This window comes from Oncorhynchus mykiss, chromosome 13 (assembly GCF_013265735.2).
Source record: "Oncorhynchus mykiss isolate Arlee chromosome 13, USDA_OmykA_1.1, whole genome shotgun sequence".
NCBI lineage: Eukaryota > Metazoa > Chordata > Actinopteri > Salmoniformes > Salmonidae > Oncorhynchus > Oncorhynchus mykiss.
The window spans coordinates 27,428,935-27,449,801 of NC_048577.1; the positions used below are offsets into that span (position 1 = coordinate 27,428,935).

The 20,867-nt window shown below is 42.3% G+C and overlaps 2 protein-coding genes across 4 annotated transcripts in view; one reads left to right on the plus strand and one right to left on the minus strand.

Annotated features, from left to right (window-relative positions):
* Positions 1-1,489: 1,489 nt before the first annotated feature.
* Positions 1,490-5,266, minus strand: LOC118938445 (oocyte zinc finger protein XlCOF7.1-like). The gene is made up of 2 exons (XM_036942414.1): positions 4,689-5,266; positions 1,490-2,775 (listed from the first exon to the last, which is right to left on the minus strand). The coding sequence occupies exons 1-2, from the start codon at positions 5,026-5,028 to the stop codon at positions 2,348-2,350; spliced, it is 768 nt and encodes a 255-aa protein (XP_036798309.1). The 5' UTR covers positions 5,029-5,266; the 3' UTR covers positions 1,490-2,347.
* Positions 5,267-10,289: 5,023 nt separating this feature from the next.
* Positions 10,290-20,867, plus strand: part of LOC110487368 (gastrula zinc finger protein XlCGF57.1-like) — a 98,996-nt gene continuing 88,418 nt past the window's right edge. For 2 of the 3 annotated variants that reach the window (XR_005035711.1, XM_036942384.1), the window contains exon 1: positions 10,295-10,995. Coding sequence is in view for 2 of the 3 variants with exons in the window: in XM_036942384.1 (XP_036798279.1) it covers positions 10,677-10,995 (319 nt within the window). In the remaining variant the exon portion in view is untranslated. Of the gene's footprint in view, positions 10,996-20,867 lie in introns of all 3 variants that reach the window. The other variant, XM_021559294.2, reaches the window with a different exon arrangement.

Here is a 20,867-nt window from a genome sequence, read left to right on the forward strand (position 1 = left end):
GTTGGTTTATTGTACATCATTTTTATTTTTTTGAAATGTCATGAAAAGCACTATACAAAGTAAATGTGTTTGGTCATTTTATTTGTAAATATTAATTCACCTTTGTGGTGCCACTAAATAAACAATGAATTATTTAAATCAATATGGTCAATATTGTTATTTTTAAAATATGTTTTTGTAATGGAGGGTGGACAGGGAGTTTAAAAAAAATGAACCACAAAAGGTTCTTAGTGGATCCATGATAAGGGGTTCTTCAAATAACTTTTAGGGGTTCCCCCAGTTTCAATTTGAATAAGCCCTACAGGACACTCCAGGAACCTATACTTTTTAGTGTGTATATTGATCAAAGTCACCTTGTCCGAGAGACATTTACACAGCCCAATTTGGGATGACTATTTTGGGGCGAAATAGCGGCCACAACAGACAGACCTGATATCGCCAATAATTCGACGTCCTTGGTCGTTACGTGCTGAGTGGTTATGACCAAAGTTATTCTATTTAGCTACACTTAGTACATTTTTACACGTCAATAAATGTTTGATGCAACATAGCCCATTTTCAAAGGGAGTCGTTGGTTTTTAGGGGCAGTTGCTTTTTAGCTTTTTGTCTGAAAGTATTTTCTCAACTGCGATACCAACTCCAGTCAGCAGATGGCGATGTGCGTCTTTCAGGTGATTCTGCCACTGACGTATAATCTTGCGCACGGAACGCTTCTTCAATATTAACAGCTAGTCAGCCACCTCGGTTCACTAACTTTATGGAAAAAGGTTCATTCAAAAAATATAGTGTAACCAATGTGAAGTGGCTAGCTAGTTAGCGGGGTGCGCGCTAACAGTGTTTCAATCGGTGACGTCACTCGCTCTGAGACCTTGAAGCTGCTCTGCAAAGGTCGTGGCTTTTGTGGAGCGATGGGTAACGATGCCTCGAGGGTGGCTGTTGTCGATGTGTGCAGTGGGTCTATGGTTCGAGCCCAGGTAGGGGTGAGGAGAGGGACAGAAGCTATGCTGTTACAATAGCAACTCCTCTCATACTGGGAACGAGCACAAACAAAACTAATCTCCAATACGGAAAAACTTGCAGTCCAAATAAACTGTGATCCATGGCAACTCACTGGCAAAACACAACACTTTTTGACTGCCCACCCTTGAGACAATCAGCAACCAAGTTGTCCTTAGCACGGACATGTTTGATATCAAGAGGAAACTCCTGCAATATCCGTAGTAACTTTCAACCTCACTGCGGAGCTTCTCTCTCTTATGAGGGTTCCCTCGATAGGCATGTTGTTGGATCGGGGCCCAGTCCCCAATGTCATGCTCTAGTACATTTGGGTTGGCACATCTGAGAATGAACTCTGATATTCTAAAAGCAGGTCAACAATGTCAATATAAATTGTACCAAAAATGTGTCAGTTGGTTTCATAAATAATTATCATTACTAAATGTTACATGAAATGTAATATATGGAATATTTGATTGCATAGTGTTATTTTCAACTGCTTTTCAATTACATTTTGCTAGGTGGGATAGCCCAATGTCAAAACACAGTTTTAACGTGTCCAAATCAATAACCAATATGCAGAAACAGTTTGGGATAAATTGAAAACCTAGCACATGTTATGTTTATTTACACACAAACATCTGCCACAATAATCGTATTACTTGTATTTTTTTAAACAAGCTCCTTATAAACTGCACAAGCACCAAAAACACTTGTTTTGACAAGTAGCAATAAATGACATATCGATTAGGGGGGAAATCAGGTTGTACGTACTGTTGAAACTAACACAACTAAAAAAACACATGGAAATGGGAGATATAATTTACCTCACTGGTTACAGGACAACCTGCAGAAGACAGTCAGATACATTTTGGAGTGATGCATTTAAATTTAGGGGTCGCTAAACAAACGAACACAACACTTATTTGTCATAACTCATCGCAAAAATCATTTGTGCGAGAGGAGGGAGATGAGGTTGCACATCCTGTTAAAACTAACAGCTCAAAACCCACACGGAATCTGGGAATAATATGTACATCACTGGTTAGAGGAGAATTTGTAAAAAACAGATTGCTACATTTTGATTCAAGTGGGTCGCCAACACATCTCTTTTTTTGTTAGTCACTTTTTGTTAAATCACATAAATAGTAACTCATTTCAGAGCCTGGATTTTCCCGTGAGGCTAATATCCCTATCAAGTTGAAATCAATAGAACAGGGGGCAAATGATTACGGATCGACATTGTGACATTAAAATACTCCTAGTACAATGTTTAAACATTCTACATTGTGACATTAATTCATTGATATCATGAAACAACTACTTCATGTATGTATTTTCTGATGTTTGATCAGAGGTATTTTATCAGATTATCTCTGGTAACACTGACCACAGCTGGGGATTTCTCTCCTGTATGTGTTATATGGTGTGTAGTCCGCTTGCTAGACGTAGTAAAACTCTTCCCACATTGAGCACAGCTATAAGGTTTCTCTCCTGTGTGTGTTCTATGGTGTGATATCAGGCTGGGTGACTGAGTCAAACTCTTCCCACATTGAATACAGCTAAAAGATTTCTGTCCTGTGTGGATTGTCTGATGAATTTTAATGCCTGATGAGGTAAATCTCTTCCCACAATCAGAGCAGTGGTGAGATCTCTTCCCTGTGGGTCTCTGCTGGTCTTTCTTGAGGTGTTCTGTTGTGGAGAGACTCTTCTCTGCCTCGTCAGCATCATGATGTTGTTGAAGCTCCCCCGAGGATCTACGATAGTCATGTCTCTCTCCTGCATGAACAACAAAGTCAGACAGATGTTTAAAGGCCCACAACAGCAGAAATCCACTGTAAAAGTTCAAATGAGCAAGAGAAGTCATATTTTTGCCAGACGACTTTTGGTCTCCAATATAGGACAATTTCGGTGTTTACTAAAATTGCGGCACGAGGGCAATGCACACTCAATTTGGTTGTAGAAACTCCTCCCTGCTAATGAGGAAACCGCTAGTTATGGATGTAGTATATCTGCCTGGAGCAAAAATGGTAAGCAAAGTTTTTAGTTTTTCGCAATGTATTCTGAATGTGAATGGGGGTAAACTCAGGGGAGTAACCTCCATTTCCAGGTTGTTTATGAGTGCATTTCACACTACTTTGGATTATAATTGTAAGGCTCGTTTGAATGTCCTGCTTAATATGATGTTTGAGATTTTTGTCACAAATCAACTGCTTTATACTTTTTAAAAAACACTTCAACCAGTAAAATGCTCTTTGGCTAGCTTATCCATCAGCCTGACAATGAGGGATTGTACACTAAGTGTTTGCCAAATTGGCACAAAACTTCACCTAACAACAACATAGACCTACTGTAGGACCCATAACTTCACCTAACATAGACCTACTGTAGCATATAGAAGTAGGACTTATCTACCTGGCCGGAGTGCAAATAGGCCTAGAAATGTGCCTACTTGGGGATGTCTGATAGTATTTCTGATCGTCTTAACGCACCACCACTAATGAGTTGTGGAGCTTCTCAAAGCAAAATTATCTTCACCTCAAACAGCATGTATACAATGTCTAATCAAAATCAATTGCAAATGAGAATAGTTCCTTAAAGTATTTGAAAAACATTTCCAGCTCTCGCCCTTTCGATAACCACTCAGCACGAAAGGGACAAATGTAATGCATTGGAAATGTCATAAAATACCTGATTACTTCTTATCCCTTTTACAAATAGCCAACAACTGTGTCGGTCCCAAACTCACTGGCGCGGGAAACCGAGAGCCCAGAATTATTTTAAACAATGTTTCAAGTTTGTTGTAGACAGGCCATGTGATTTACAGGATATTTGCAATGTTTTTATTTGTAGGATATTTTTTACATAGTTAGCAATAAAAGTTAGTATAAATGAATAGTATAAATTTCATTTAGATTTAGATAGAATGTAGATTAATCACAGACAATGATTTTGAGATACTTTATCAATGGAATTGAACTGTTCCATGAAAATGAGAATATTAAAATCATAACTGGCATGCAGATCAGTATAAATGGTAAGATGCTTGTGTAGCCTATTACCAGCAACGTCAGAATTTATGAAGGCCAGCAGGACGAGGTGGTTCAGGAAGAGTTCTCTCTCTTCTGGTTGGGCATATTGATGTAATGGCATGAAAATACATTGGCAGAATATTATATGGTGACTTATCAACAGCCCTAATAACTTGACCCCCACAGGAAATCTTCACTGGCCATTCTAGAATATACAATATAGCCTAGAAACCTGGTTAAACTATCATTATGACCTCATGCATGGCCAGTCCTTGTATTCATAGTGTAGTGAATTCAGGGGGTAGCCCTGAGCTGAAGTCAAACTTGGGTCCAGCGACTGTCATGCCAACACCTTACAACTGTTACGCCAAGATGTCTGAACTTCTTCACGAGGTCGCTAGGTGTTGGGTTACGTTTTTCTACAATAGCTTTCTCTATGAATTTGAAGGAAAAAAAAGAAGCTTATTTTGGGTTCTGATGGGTTACAACAGTTGAACTAAGCTCATGAGGCATGTGTTATATTCTTCAAGAATCAATGGCTATAAATAAATAATTTAAAAGTCACAATATGGATGTAGCAATTGCAGATTTCCGCTTTAACACCAAATATCAGCTCAACAACTGCAGAGTTTGTGCCTCTGTTTTTAAGACAGTACTTACTAGTGTTAATCAGAGAACGGTTTCTCAAAACCATCTTACGGTTAAATTCATCGTTAGAACCATTGGATGCCTTAAGATGCGTTTGGGAAACCGGGACCAGGTATCCAGTTTCCTCCTCTTCTTCCTCCTCCTCCTCCTTTTTCGATGTAACAGTCATCTCTCCCTCCTCCTCTTCCACTCCATAAACTGCATCCTCCTCTCTTTTTACTGTAACATCCTCCTCCTCTTTCACTCTGAACGCGTCTTCCTCTTCTTTCACAGTAACGGCCTCACCCTCTACTTCTTGTTTCAGTGTGATATCCTCCTCTTCTTGGGCAGAAGAGTAGCTTAGTGATCGCATGGTCTGGGATGTTAGCTGGCTAGGCTAATGCTAACTTAACCAGCCCGCTAGCTGACTAATAACAACACCGTAAATATGAAATTAAATCGGATAACTAACTCGACGACAGAAGTGGGTTTAAAACACAGTGGCTAATATACACTAATGCATCTAAAGAGCTATATTGGTTCGGCTATTTTGTCTAGCAAGCGACCGAGGTGACTGACTTAACTCTTGCTGCTGTTAAAAGAAGCGTTTCGTCCACTAGATAATACGTCACACCAGCAGCATTGCTTTAAAGTCGCAGACCTCCATCTGCTGACTGGAGTGGGTAACGCAGTTGAGTAAAATGTATATTTTATCTTCAGACAACAAGTTAAAGTGTAGGTGAGCATTTTACTCACCAGTGTAACAATACAGTGTGGTTAAAGACTTAGTAAGCTAGTTGTAGTCACGCTATGGTTACCTATAAGTACAAACAGTTATGTTTTTGCGTTATTACATATTTATTAACTTATTTAGGGAAATCTTCTAAACTACCCACAATGCACTATTTCCCAAGGTCATATGGATGATCTACTCTGTGCTACTAAGTTTGTATGCCAGTATTCTGCCCTTGAGTTGCATTCCCATACAAAACTAGACAGATAGCTAACAACTAAGTCTTCAATAAAACTCCCAAGAGAACATGATCTTGGATTGACTGCCTCACCACAGATCTCTGTACACTTTGAGGTGACAGATAGAAGAGCATCGTCACCTTGCTCCCCGCCATGCTCTGTCTCTGCTGTAGCGGTGTCTGTATTTGAAGGGGCTGGGCCTGGATGCAGAGCAGCAAGATGTCTGTCACTGTCGCACTCAGAGCACTTGATTGAAACCTTACAGTCTTTAGCTCTGTGCTGAGTTGACCCACAACATCGGAAACAAATGCCATTGTCTTTGAGATATGATTTGCGCTCATCTAGAGTTTTGTATCTAAACCCACAACACTTTATAAGAGGTTCCTGATGAATCTCGAGAAGAACAAGAATGGTGGGAATGCTTCCCGATAGTCCTTCTTATATTTGGATCCCTGTGCTATCCATTTTTCTTGTAAACTGAATGGAAGTTTCTCTACAATAGGGTTTACCCCCCGAGATGTGTCCAGATAAGCGAGGCCTGGAAGGTACCCTTCTACTTTAGCGCACTCCAGTTCGAGAAGAATGTCACCTAGTTCTCTTTGTTTGTGATCGTCTTTGTTAGCCAGTTTTGGAAAATCATCAATTTTCTTCAACAGTGCATTCTCGATCACTTCGGGTGTACCATAGCACTCTTCTAGTCGTTGCCAGACCATGTTAAGTCCTGCTGTGGCGTTGAAAATATGGACAGATCTAATTCTGTTTGCTTGCTCAGACGACTCTGCCCCTAGCCACTTGGTAATTAGATCTAACTCTTCCCTGGCTGATAAATTCAAGTCTCTGGTCGCATTGAGAAAGGATGCTTTCCATGCCCAATCATTTTCAGGGCGATCATCAAACTTCAGGAGTCCGGAACTCACCATCTCACGTCGTAGGAGGTACTTGATGAGGTCTGGTGCCACTTGTGACTCAGGGAAGTTTTGTGTGTGTGACTGGAAGTGGGCTTGCTTTCCATTTCCACCATGCTGTTGTTCATTTCTTTTGAACGGAGAGTCTCTGCTCATGTTCTGTTGTTTGCTACTTTCTTGATTATGGCATGTAGCTGGGTCAACACTAACCTCTTGTTTCTCCACTTCAAATGGAAGTTCAGCAAAGTAGGGCCTAGCATGTTGTTGCACATACTCACATGTACGTTGGACTGGACTTAAGGGCTGTGTGCCTGTGTCTAGTTCTTTGCGAAGCTCTCTGCGTTCTGATCCTACAGCTTCTTCAAAGGCTGCAGCTTCAGCCAATGCAGCAGCAGCTGCTCTCTCAACTTGGAGAACATATAAAGTTGCCTCGAGGTCAGCTTTTTGCTTCATAACAGAAGCTTCCTTCTCAGCATAGGGGACTTGGCGCGTGCTTTGACGGCTGCAGAACTCGCCGTTGAGGATCTGCTTGACTGTTTTGATGACCTTGATCTTGTAGATTGAGACTTGGTCCCAATGTGCTGAAGAGGCTCTTCCATCTCTCTCTGTTGAACACCTGGCTCTGGTTGTTGCATCGTAGACTGCTGGTCTTCCCTAGGATAAGAGGCTTTGTTGGCTGATGAATGTAGAAACATAACCACCGTGTGCAGTTATTCTTGTGCTTGAGCCCGCTGTGATTGTTTTTTCACTATTCTGCCCTTGAGTTGCGTTCCCATGCAAAACTAGACAGATAGCTAACAACTAAGTCTTCAATAAAACTCCCAAGGCGTGACTTTTCTTGAATGAATATATTGAAAACGTTTATGTTGTGAAACTGCAAAATACAGAAAAGAATATGCTTTAGTATTCAATTCACACCGACATACTGTAGCAGTACATTAAACATTTGAAGTTGCATAAATACAAAGCACGTGCTAAGGTACCATGCATCTGGCATGATGCCAAACCATATAGCTAATTGTTACTCATATGGTAATTGGCTCCTTTCATTACTCTAATAATGTACAACCATCTATGTAGAATAACAAAGCATATTACACTAGAAACAGTAACAAACTACAGTATTGTATATTTTACAATTCGTTTGCATGACGCACGAGCAAAGTAATACAGCTAACGACATACATGAAAGGCATTGCAATTTGTGAGTAAATGCAACCAACATTGATATGTAAGCAACTCTATCAATAACAAGATTATCATCATTAACTAAATGCTTGAATCGAACTTGCAAACAAATATTTTCCAAGGCTGAAGCGTGACAAGAAATAACTACATTGAATGACCTGCACCGTAGCGTTGTTTGTAGCTGCTTCTATGCGTGCAGAACAAATTCTCTACTTCCTGTTTGCGTAGTCTTTCTAAGTACCAGAAAGCTCCACTAGGGGGCAAATAACACCATTGAACACAATGAAAATCCAATTTAACCATTGTAATAAAATAATCTGTTACCTTCTAACAGGATGGCAGCACAGCCAGTGTAACGGTGTAATGAAGCTACATGTTTTAAATATATTTAACCTTTATTTAACTAGGCATGTCAGTTAAGAACAAATTCTTATTTACATTGACGGCCTGCCCCGGACAAACCCTAACCCAGACGATGCTGGGCCAATTGTGCGCTGCCCTATGGGACTCCTAATCACGGCCTGTTGTGAAACAGCCTGGATTTGAACCAGAGTCTGTAGTGACGCCTCTAGCTTCCTCAACAATGGAGTAGCTTCCCCTGCTTTCCTCAACAATGGAGTAGCTTCCCCTGCTTTCATCAACAATGGAGTAGCTTCCCCTGCTTTCCTCAACAATGGAGTAGCTTCCCCTGCTTTCCTCAACAATGGAGTAGCTTCCCCTGCTTTCATCAACAATGGAGTAGCTTCCCCTGCTTTCATCAACAATGGAGTAGCTTCCCCTGCTTTCATCAACAATGGAGTAGCTTCCCCTGCTTTCATCAACAATGGAGTAGCTTCCCCTGCTTTCATCATAGCATAAATCCATGTGATTTGGTTACTTTTCAGTCACATGTTCATACGGGAAAGGCGTGTCTGATGTCTGCAGGTCAATGCAACTGAGAAATATGATCCTTGTAATTATTCTATGTATTCTATGTGAATTTCAGCAGTGGTAATGATTGTGAAATATTTTGTTCATTTCATGAGAGCAACATGATAATTAATGATTTCCGGACACAACTCATGTTATTCTGGTTGAACAGTGAGAGATTAGTTGATTAAGGAGTAAGGATTTTTTGTGAATGGTTAGGAAATAATATGTCATGTTTTACTCGTACCTCAGCCAGCATTGTGAATGGTTAGGAAATAATATGTCATGTTTTACTCGTACCTCAGCCAGCATTGTGAACGGTTAGGAAATAATATGTCATGTTTTACTCATACCTCAGCCAGCATTGTGAATGGTTAGGAAATAATATGTCATGTTTTACTCGTACCTCAGCCAGCATTGGGAATGGTGTCATTGAGGCGGTGACATACTAGACCATGGCAGTAAATCGAATACTGTTTTTAGTCATGCATGAAAGGTCTGGGGTGGTTCTGTGGTTATAAGTTACAGACCTTGGAATACATTTCTGGCCCTGCGGGCAGGGTCTGAATCAAACCCAATGTCCACCTGGTACACTGACAGGGTCTGAATCAAACCCAATGTCCACCTGGTACACTGGCAGGGTCTGAATCAAACACAATGTCCACCTGGTACACTGACAGGGTCTGAATCAAACCCAATGTCCACCTGGTACACTGGCAGGGTCTGAATCAAACACAATGTCCACCTGGTACACTGACAGGGTCTGAATCAAACCCAATGTCCACCTGGCGGCACACTGGCAGGGTCTGAATCAAACCCAATGTCCACCTGGTACACTGGCAGGGTCTGAATCAAACACAATGTCCACCTGGTACACTGACAGGGTCTGAATCAAACCCAATGTCCACCTGGTACACTGGCAGGGTCTGAATCAAACACAATGTCCACCTGGTACACTGGCAGGGTCTGAATCAAACACAATGTCCACCTGGCACACTGACAGGGTCTGAATCAAACCCATTGTTAAGGGGAGGGAAGATTGGTCAAGAGGGTGATGATTATTGTTGTTCTACTGCCTGATTGTTATGCAACAACACTGTTTACAAAAGCTTTGATAAAGAACCAGACGGACCACACACTGGTTACAAAAGCTTTGTTAAATCAGCACAAACATTTTCAGCTGTGCTAACATAATTGCAAAATGGTTTTCTAATGATAAACTTTGATTAGCTAACACAATGTGCCATTGGAACACAGGAGTGATGGTTGCTGATAATGGGCCTCTGTACACCTATGTAGATATTCCATTTAAAAAATCTGCCGTTTCCAGCTACAATAGTCATTTACAACATAAACAATGCCAACACGGAATTTCTGATCAATCTGATGTTATTTTAACGGACACATTTTTTTGATTTTCTTTAAAAAACAAGGACATTTCTAAGTGACTCCAAACTTATGTACAGTAGTGTATTGTTACACCATGTAGGAGCAGTATGGACCAAGTCTGTTCATTATATACATCTACATGATGTATTGTTACTTATTTAGATTTAGGTTGACTTAATGAAACTGCCTTAAATGTGCGGTAGTAAACCTTTTTTATTCGCACTAATCAATCAACACATTCAGGTCTTTGTATGTCTCAACATAATAGTATTATTTAATTAAATCCATTTAAAATAATCTTTGTCTGAAAATAAAATATGATCCTCAACTGCGTTTCCCCTCCAGTCAGCAGACGGCAATGTGCGTCTTTCAGGCGACGCTGCCAGCGTGACGTGTAATCTAGTGGACGGTTCTTCAGAAACAGCTCGTCAACCACCTCGGTAGCTGTCTAGCCAACATAGCCGAAAGATTCAAGCTATTTATACGCTTTTGGTGTATATTAGCTACAGTTTTAGACACACTTCTGTCGTATCTACTTGTGAACCTATTTAATTTAATATTACGTTATTTTGTATTAGTCAGCTATAGTATCTATCTGGTTAAGTTAGCACTAGCCTAGTCGCTAATGATAATAGCTAGCTAGCTAACATCCCCGAACATGAGCTCCCTAAACATCTCCCCTCTTGTTAAAGAAGAGGAGGTCTGCTGGACGGAGAAAGAAGCTCTGGGGCTGAACATTGTTGTGAAAGAGGAGGAGGATGTCACAGTAAAACAAGAAGTAGAGGGTGAGGCTGTTACAGTGAAAGAAGAGAACGACGTTTCAGTGAAAGAAGAGGAAGACGCGTTCAGAGTGAAAGATGAGGAGAATGTTACTGTGAAAGAAGAGGAGGATGCCGTTTTTGGAGTGAAGATGGAAGGGGCGATTACTGTCACATTGAAAGATGAAGAGGTGGAGATAGGAGATCCGATTAACACCAGTAAGTACCGCCTTAAATTGGTTTTCTACTTTGGATATCTGGAGTTGGCTCGTCAATACCTCTTCAACGGAGGGCCCTGGGATGATGACTGATATGTCTAGAATCAGACGACGTAGAGAGCAAGCTACTCCTTGTTTTCTCTGTTCCGTTTCCAAAAAGTGACTTAACATATATATTTGAGAAGGGTCTATCTGCTGACCGCAGACTGGGGGGTATGGCATGTAGTGATTTTAATGTAGTGATGTTTTACTACACACCGTGCCCCCCAATAGTGGCATGTGAGAGTTTGGTTGGCTACACCAACAATTATGGATATACTGACAAGATGTCTCTGCCCTCACAAGTGGAGTCGTTTTCCACAAAGCGGCACGGTGGGTTGTCTAGCTCCCGCGTATCCACCAATCCAAATAAATGATAGATCTTATTATTATTATTATCTATTGTTTATCATCTATGAGGGTTGTTGACGTCAACCGCCTGTATTCAATGGATAGAGATGCTAAACTATGAGCATGAATATGCATAGCGATCTGGAGACAACTCCAATAGTGTTTTTATCAAAGTTGTCGGTATTTCACGTGTCCTGTCCACATAACAACCGAAGAATTACCAAACTTCTGTTTGATCAAGTATACCTCACGTAGCAAATAAGACATTAATTTTGTTGTTGACCAAATTCGACACTAGCCCACTGGCATGACCTAGAGAGATAAAACCACTTGGATGCAACCTACTGTAACCTAATGCCATGCCCTAGAGTTATAACTTACTGAACCTACTGCCATGACCTAGAGAGATAAAACCTACTGTCATCTACTGGCATGGCCTAGAGCGATACAACCTACTGTCATCTACTGGCATGGCCTAGAGCGATACAACCTACCCTAATGCTACTGGCATGACCTAGAGAGATACAACCTACTGTAATCTACTGGCATGACCTAGAGAGATACAACCTACTGTAGCCTACTGGCATGACCTAGATAGATACAACCTACTGTAGCCTACTGGCATGACCTAGATAGATACAACCTACTGTTGGCTACTGGCATGACCTAGAGAGATAAAACCTACTGTAGCCCACTGGCATGACCTAGAGAGAGAGAACCACTTGGATACAACCTACTGTAACCTACTGCCATGACTTAGAGAGATACAACCTACTGTATTCTACTGGCATAACCTAAAGAGATACAACTACTGTAGCCTACTGGCATGACCTGGAGAGATACAACCTACTGTAACCTACTGGCATGACCTAGAGAGATACAACCTACCTTATGCTACTGGCATGACCTAGAGAGATACAACCTACTGTAATCTACTGGCATGACCTAGAGAGATACAACCTACTGTAGCCTACTGGCATGACCTAGAGAGATACAACCTACTGTAGCCTACTGGCATGACCTAGAGAGCTACAACCTACTGTAGGCTACTGGCATTACCTGGAGAGATGCAACATACTGTAACCTACTGGCATGACCTAGAGAGATACAACCTACCTTAGCCTACTGGCATGACCTAGAGAGATACAACCTACTGTAATCTACTGGCATGACCTAGAGAGATACAACCTACTGTAATCTACTGGCATGACCTAGAGAGATACAACCTACTGTAGTCTACTGGCATGACCTAGAGAGATACAGCCTACTGGCATGACCTAGAGAGAGAACCACTTGGATACAACCTACTGTTGCCTACTGCCATGACCTAGAGAGATGCAACCTACTGTTGCCTACTGGCATGACGTAGAGAGAGAGAGAACCACTTGGATACAACCTACTGTAACCTACTGCCATGACCTAGAGAGATACAACCTACTGTAGCCTACTGGCATGACCTAGAGCGAGAGAACCACTTGGATACAAGCTACTGTAACCTACTGGCATGACCTAGAGAGATACAACCTACTGTAGCTTACTAGCATGACCTAGAGAGATACAACCTACTGTAGCCTACTGGAATGACCTAGAGAGATACAACCTACTGTAACCTACTAGCATGACCTAGAGAGATAAAACCTACTGTAAACTACTGACATGGCCTAGAGAGATACAACCTACTGTAGCCTACTGGCATGACCTAGAGAGATACAACAACTTGGATACAACCTACTGTTGCCTACTGGCATGACCTAGAGAGAGAGAGAACCACTTGGATACAACCTACTGTAACCTACTGCCATGAACTAGAGAGATACAACCTACTGTATTCTACTGGCATAACCTAAAGAGATACAACTACTGTAGCCTATTGGTATGACCTAGAGAGATACAACCTACTGCCTAGATAGTTACAACCTACTGTTGGCAACTGGCATGACCTAGAGAGATACAACCTACTGTAACCTACTGGCATGACCTAGAGAGATACAACCTACTGTAAACTACTGACATGGCCTAGTGAGATACAACCTACTGTAATCTACTGGCATGACCTAGAGAGATACAACCTACTGTAGCCTACTGGCATGACCTAGATAGATACAACCTACTGTAACCTACTGGCATGACCTAGAGAGATACAACCTACTGTAATCTACTGGCATGACCTAGAGAGATATAACCTACTGTAGTCTACTGGCATGACCTAGAGAGATACAGCCTACTGGCATGACCTAGAGAGAGAACCACTTGGATACAACCTACTGTAACCTACTGCCATGACCTAGAGAGATGCAACCTACTGTTGCCTACTGGCATGACGTAGAGAGAGAGAACCTACTGTAAACTACTGACATGGCCTAGTGAGATACAACCTACTGTAATCTACTGGCATGACCTAGAGAGATACAACCTACTGTAGCCTACTGGCATGACCTAGATAGATACAACCTACTGTTGGCTACTGGCATGACCTAGAAAGATAAAACCTACTGTAGCCCACTGGCATGACCAAGAGAGTTAGAACCTACTGTATCCTACTGGCATGACCTAGAGAGATACAACCTACTGTAGCCTACTGGCATGATCTAGAGCGATACAGCCTACAGTAGCCTACTGGTATGACCTAGTGAGTTACAACCTACTGTAACCTACTGGCATGACCTAGAGAGATTTAAACTCCTGAGCCTACTGGCATGACCTAGAGAGATACAACCACTTGGATACAACCTACTGTTGCCTACTGGCATGACCTAGAGAGAGAACCACTTGGATACAACCTACTGTAACCTACTGCCATGACCTAGATAGATGCAACCTACTGTTGCCTACTGGCATGACCTAGAGCAAGAGAACCACTTGGATACAACCTACTGTAACCTACTGCCATGACCAAGAGAGATACAACCTACTATAGCCTACTGGCATGACCTAGAGAGATACAACCTACTGTTGCCTATTGGCATGACCTAGAGAGAGAGAACCACTTGGATACAACCTCCTATAACCTACTGGCATGACCTAGAGAGATACAACCTACTGTAGCTTACTAGCATGACCTAGAGAGAAACAACCTACTGTAAACTACTGACATGGCCTAGTGAGATACAACCTACTGTAATCTACTGGCATGACCTAGAGGGATACAACCTACTGTAGCCTACTGGCATGACCTAGAGGGATACAACCTACTGTAGCCTACTGGCATGACCTAGATATATACAACCTACTGTTGGCTACTGGCATGACCTAGAGAGATACAACCTACTGTAGCCTACTGGCATGACCTAGAGAGATACAACCTACTGTAGGCTACTGGCATTACCTGGAGAGATACAACATACTGTAACATACTGGCATGACCTAGAGAGATACAACCTACCTTAGCCTACTGGCATGACCTAGAGAGATATAGCCTACTGTAGTCTACTGGCATGACCTAGAGAGATACAGCCTACTGGCATGACCTAGAGAGAGAACCACTTGGATACAACCTACTGTAACCTACTGCCATGACCTAGAGAGATGCAACCTACTGTTGCCTACTGGCATGACCTAGAGAGAGAGAACCACTTGGATACAACCTACTGTAACCTACTGCCATGACCTAGAGAGATACAACCTACTGTTGGCTACTGGCATGACCTAGGGAGATACAACCTACTGTAGCCTACTGGCATGACCTAGAGAGATACAACCTACTGTAGCCTACTGGCATGACCTAGAGAGTTACAACCTACCCAACCTACTGTAGGCTACTGAGATACAACCACTTGGATACAACCTACTGTTGCCTACTGGCATGACCTAGAGAGAGAGAACCACTTGGATACAACCTACTGTAACCTACTGCCATGACTTAGAGAGATACAACCTACTGTATTCTACTGGCATAACCTAAAGAGATACAACTACTGTAGCCTACTGGCATGACCTAGAGAGTTTCAACCTACTGTAACCTATTGGCATGACCTAGAGAGATACAACCTACTGTAGGCCACTGGCATGACCTGGAGAGATACAACCTACTGTAGCCTACTGGCATGACCTAGAGAGATACAACCTACTGTAGCCTACTGGCATGACCTAGAAAGATACAACCTACTGTAGCCTACTAGCATGACCTAGAGAGATACAACCACTTGGATACAACCTACTGTTGCCTACTGTTATGACCTAGTGAGAGAGAACCACTTGGATACAACCTACTGTAACCTACTGCCATGACCTAGAGAGATGCAACCTACTGTTGCCTACTGGCATGACGTAGAGAGAGAGAACCACTTGGATACAACCTACTGTAACCTACTGCCATGACCTAGAGAGATACAACCTACTGTTGCCTACTGTTATGACCTAGTGAGAGAGAACCACTTGGATACAACCTACTGTAACCTACTGCCATGACCTAGAGAGATGCAACCTACTGTTGCCTACTGGCATGACGTAGAGAGAGAGAACCACTTGGATACAACCTACTGTAACCTACTGCCATGACCTAGAGAGATACAACCTACTGTAGCCTACTGGCATGACCTAGAGCGAGAGAACCACTTGGATACAACCTACTGTAACCTACTGCCATGACCTAGAGAGATGCAACCTACTGTTGCCTACTGGCATGACCTAGAGCGAGAGAACCACTTGGATACAACCTACTGTAACCTACTGGCATGACCTACAGAGATACAACCTACTGTAGCTTCCTAGCATGACCTAGAGAGATACAACCTACTGTAGCCTACTGGCATGACCTAGAGAGATACAACCTACTGTAACCTACTAGCATGACCTAGAGAGATACAACCTACTGTAGCCTACTGGCATGACCTAGAGAGATACAACCTACTGTAGCCTACTGGCATGACCTAGAGAGTTACAACCTACTGTAGCCTACTGTAGGCTACTGGCATGACCTAGAGAGATTAAACCTACTCTAGCCTACTGGCATGACCTAGAGAGATACAACCTACTGTAACCTGCTGGCATGACCTAGAGAGAGAGAACCACTTGGATACAACCTACTGTAACCTACTGCCATGACCTAGAGAGTTACAACCTACTGTAGCCTACTGTAGGCTACTGGCATGACCTAGAGAGATGAAACCTACTCTAGCCTACTGGCATGACCTAGAGAGATACAACCTACTGTAACCTGCTGGCATGACCTAGAGAGATACAACCACTTGGATACAACCTACTGTTGTCTACTGGCATGACCTAGAGAGAGAGAACCACTTGGATACAACCTACTGTAACCTACTGCCATGACCTAGAGAGATACAACCCACTGTAGCCTACTGGCATGACCTAGAGAGATGAAACCTACTCTAGCCTACTGGCATGACCTAGAGAGATACAACCTACTGTAACCTGCTGGCATGACCTAGAGAGATACAACCACTTGGATACAACCTACTGTTGTCTACTGGCATGACCTAGAGAGAGAGAACCACTTGGATACAACCTACTGTAACCTACTGCCATGACCTAGAGAGATACAACCCACTGTAGCCTACTGGCATAACCTAAAGAGATACAACCTACTGTAACCTACTGGCATGAACTAGAGAGATTTAACCTACTGTAGCCTACTGGCATGACCTAGAGAGATACAACCACTTGGATACAACCTACTGTTGCCTACTGGCATGACCTAGTGAGAGAGAACCACTTGGATACAACCTACTGTAACCTACTGCCATGACCTAGAGAGATGCAACCTACTGTTGCCTACTGGCATGATGTAGAGAGAGAGAACCACTTGGATACAACCTACTGTAACCTACTGCCATGACCTAGAGAGATGCAACCTACTGTTGCCTACTGGCATGACCTAGAGCGAGAGAACCACTTGGATACAACCTACTGTAACCTACTGGCATGACCTAGAGAGATACAACCTACTGTAGCTTACTAGCATGACCTAGAGAGATACAACCTACTGTAGCCTACTGGCATGACCTAGAGAGATACAACCTACTGTAACCTACTAGCATGACCTAGAGAGATACAACCTACTGTAGCCTACTGGCATGACCTAGAGAGATACAACCTACTGTAGCCTACTGGCATGACCTAGAGAGTTACAACCTACTGTAGCCTACTGTAGGCTACTGGCATGACCTAGAGAGATTAAACCTACTCTAGCCTACTGGCATGACCTAGAGAGATACAACCTACTGTAACCTGCTGGCATGACCTAGAGAGAGAGAACCACTTGGATACAACCTACTGTAACCTACTGCCATGACCTAGAGAGTTACAACCTACTGTAGCCTACTGTAGGCTACTGGCATGACCTAGAGAGATGAAACCTACTCTAGCCTACTGGCATGACCTAGAGAGATACAACCTACTGTAACCTGCTGGCATGACCTAGAGAGATACAACCTACTGTTGTCTACTGGCATGACCTAGAGAGAGAGAACCACTTGGATACAACCTACTGTAACCTACTGCCATGACCTAGAGAGATACAACCCACTGTAGCCTACTGGCATGACCTAGAGAGATGAAACCTACTCTAGCCTACTGGCATGACCTAGAGAGATACAACCTACTGTAACCTGCTGGCATGACCTAGAGAGATACAACCACTTGGATACAACCTACTGTTGTCTACTGGCATGACCTAGAGAGAGAGAACCACTTGGATACAACCTACTGTAACCTACTGCCATGACCTAGAGAGATACAACCCACTGTAGCCTACTGGCATAACCTAAAGAGATACAACCTACTGTAACCTACTGGCATGAACTAGAGAGATTTAACCTACTGTAGCCTACTGGCATGACCTAGAGAGATACAACCACTTGGATACAACCTACTGTTGCCTACTGGCATGACCTAGTGAGAGAGAACCACTTGGATACAACCTACTGTAACCTACTGGCATGAACTAGAGAGATGCAACCTACTGTTGCCTACTGGCATGATGTAGAGAGAGAGAACCACTTGGATACAACCTACTGTAACCTACTGCCATGACCTAGAGAGATGCAACCTACTGTTGCCTACTGGCATGACCTAGAGCGAGAGAACCACTTGGATACAACCTACTGTAACCTACTGGCATGACCTAGAGAGATACAACCTACTGTAGCTTACTAGCATGACCTAGAGAGATACAACCTACTGTAGCCTACTGGCATGACCTAGAGAGATACAACCTACTGTAACCTACTAGCATGACCTAGAGAGATACAACCTACTGTAGCCTACTGGCATGACCTAGAGAGTTACAACCTACTGTAACCTACTGTAGGCTACTGGCATGACCTAGAGAGATACAACCTACTGTAGGCTACTGGCATTACCTGGAGAGATACAACCTACTGTAACATACTGGCATGACCTAGAGAGATACAACCTACCGTAGCCTACTGGCATGACCTAGAAAGATACAGCCTACTGGCATGACCTAGAGAGGTACAACCTACTGTAGCCTACTGGCATGACCTAGAGAGATGAAACCTACTCTAGCCTACTGGCATGACCTAGAGAGATACAACCTACTGTAACCTGCTGGCATGACCTAGAGAGATACAACCACTTGGATACAACCTACTGTTGTCTACTGGCATGACCTAGAGAGAGAGAACCACTTGGATACAACCTACTGTAACCTACTGGCATGAACTAGAGAGATTTAACCTACTGTAGCCTACTGGCATGACCTAGAGAGATACAACCTACTGTTGTCTACTGGCATGACCTAGAGAGAGAGAACCACTTGGATACAACCTACTGTAACCTACTGGCATGAACTAGAGAGATTTAACCTACTGTAGCCTACTGGCATGACCTACAGAGATACAAGCACCGGTATTGTCTGAAGATAATTTAATAAAAAATGTCCATTTTAGAATAAGACTAACGTAACAAAATGTGTAAAAAGAGACTGAATGCATGTATGTTGTATGTTCTAGGGCTGTCCCAGATAAATTTTTAAAAGTATTTTCTTTCAATTGGTAAATTGATTGTTTGAAATGTTATGACGTGTATTTTTCCATATAGACACACAGAACCATATAGAACTTGAACTGAACTGATGTTTCAAGCGTTTGATTAAATAATTAAGACACACAAATGACTTGAGGAAACCAGAGATCAATTTAACCAGAAGAAAATAACCAATTCCCGATCTGCTGCTGGCCTTCGTAAATTCTGACATTATGCTCCTGACGTTTCTGGTAAAATTGGTACACTTTTTCCACTTCCATTTTGAGTGCCAATTTATCTGACCATTTCTACCTATCTTTGTGCCAATTATGAACGAGTTACAACACTTGTTTGGCCCCGCCACTTCATGGGTTGGTGAAGTGCGGTATTAAATTTAACAAATAAATCCGAGTCTCTCGCTCATCACCTGTAGAAGGCGGGGCTTCCAGCGAGGTGTGGATTTAATAGTATGTTGTACCTAGTTTCCCTCCTTCAGGAAACAGTAGTTATAACGTTAAGCTTGTCATATGATGAACTTAAATACTGGATCTTGCTGTCAGACAGTTTTTTTGTATTCAGATCTCTGAAATTCACTAACTACGTAACATTTAGTGTCTCTTTATGTTACGCTGGGAAAACAGTTTTCATGGGCACAGAAATCCTAAATCATTTCAGAGTTTGCTAAATCCAAGTCACTTTAAGTTGATTGACAACACCCAAATGGATACTGTCATTAATGTGGTTTTTCAATAATTACTCAGAATTCTTAATACTGTAGCTGTGTAGTTACAGTCACATGTTCAACTATCATCAGCAAATCGCGGAAATCATTTTCTGAATGACAGTCACATGAGAAACATCACGACATGCAACTACAGCCAAAGTGTTTCTTCATTCATTACTCTGGTAAAGACAGTTATGCCGTGCTCCACGTTGGATCCAACATCTCTAACAAATTAATGTTTATAATGTTATTGTCTGCTTGATTTACAGTAGAGTCTCGTTAGTCTGTTTGCACACAGAGATACTTAGGTCATTACATGGCCCATTACATTGCACTCCACAAGAGAGACTGCATGGCAGGCTGACTACCTGTTATGCGAGTGCAGCAAGGAGCCAAGGTAAGGTGCTAGCTAGCATTAAATGTATCTTATAAAAAACTAAATCTTAACAATCACTAGTTAACTACACATTGTTGATGATATTACTAGTTTATCTAGCGTGTCCTGCGTTGCATATAATTGATGTTAATTTATCATTGAATCACAGCCTACTTCGCCAAACGGGTGATTTAACAAGCACATTCGCGAAAAAGCACAGTCATTGCACCAATGTGTACCTACCTAACCATTAACATCAACGCCTTTCTTAAAATCAATACACAAGTAAAACATTTAAACCTGCACATTTAGTTAATATTGCCTGCTAACATGAATTTATTTTAACTAGGGAAATTGTGTCACTTCTCTTGCGTACTGTGCAACAGAGTCAGGGTATCTGCAGCAGTTTGGGCCGCCTGGCTCATTGCGAACTGTG

What these genes read in the sequence shown, in the direction of transcription:
- LOC118938445 (XM_036942414.1), bottom strand. Translation starts at nt 5,028, where the DNA reads ATGCGATCACTAAGCTACTCTTCTGCCCAAGAAGAGGAGGATATCACA. An exon ending in CCGTTCTCTGATTAACACTA is followed by an intron (nt 2,776 to 4,688) that starts GTAAGTACTGTC and finishes TTGTTCATGCAG; the next exon opens with GAGAGAGACATGACTATCGT.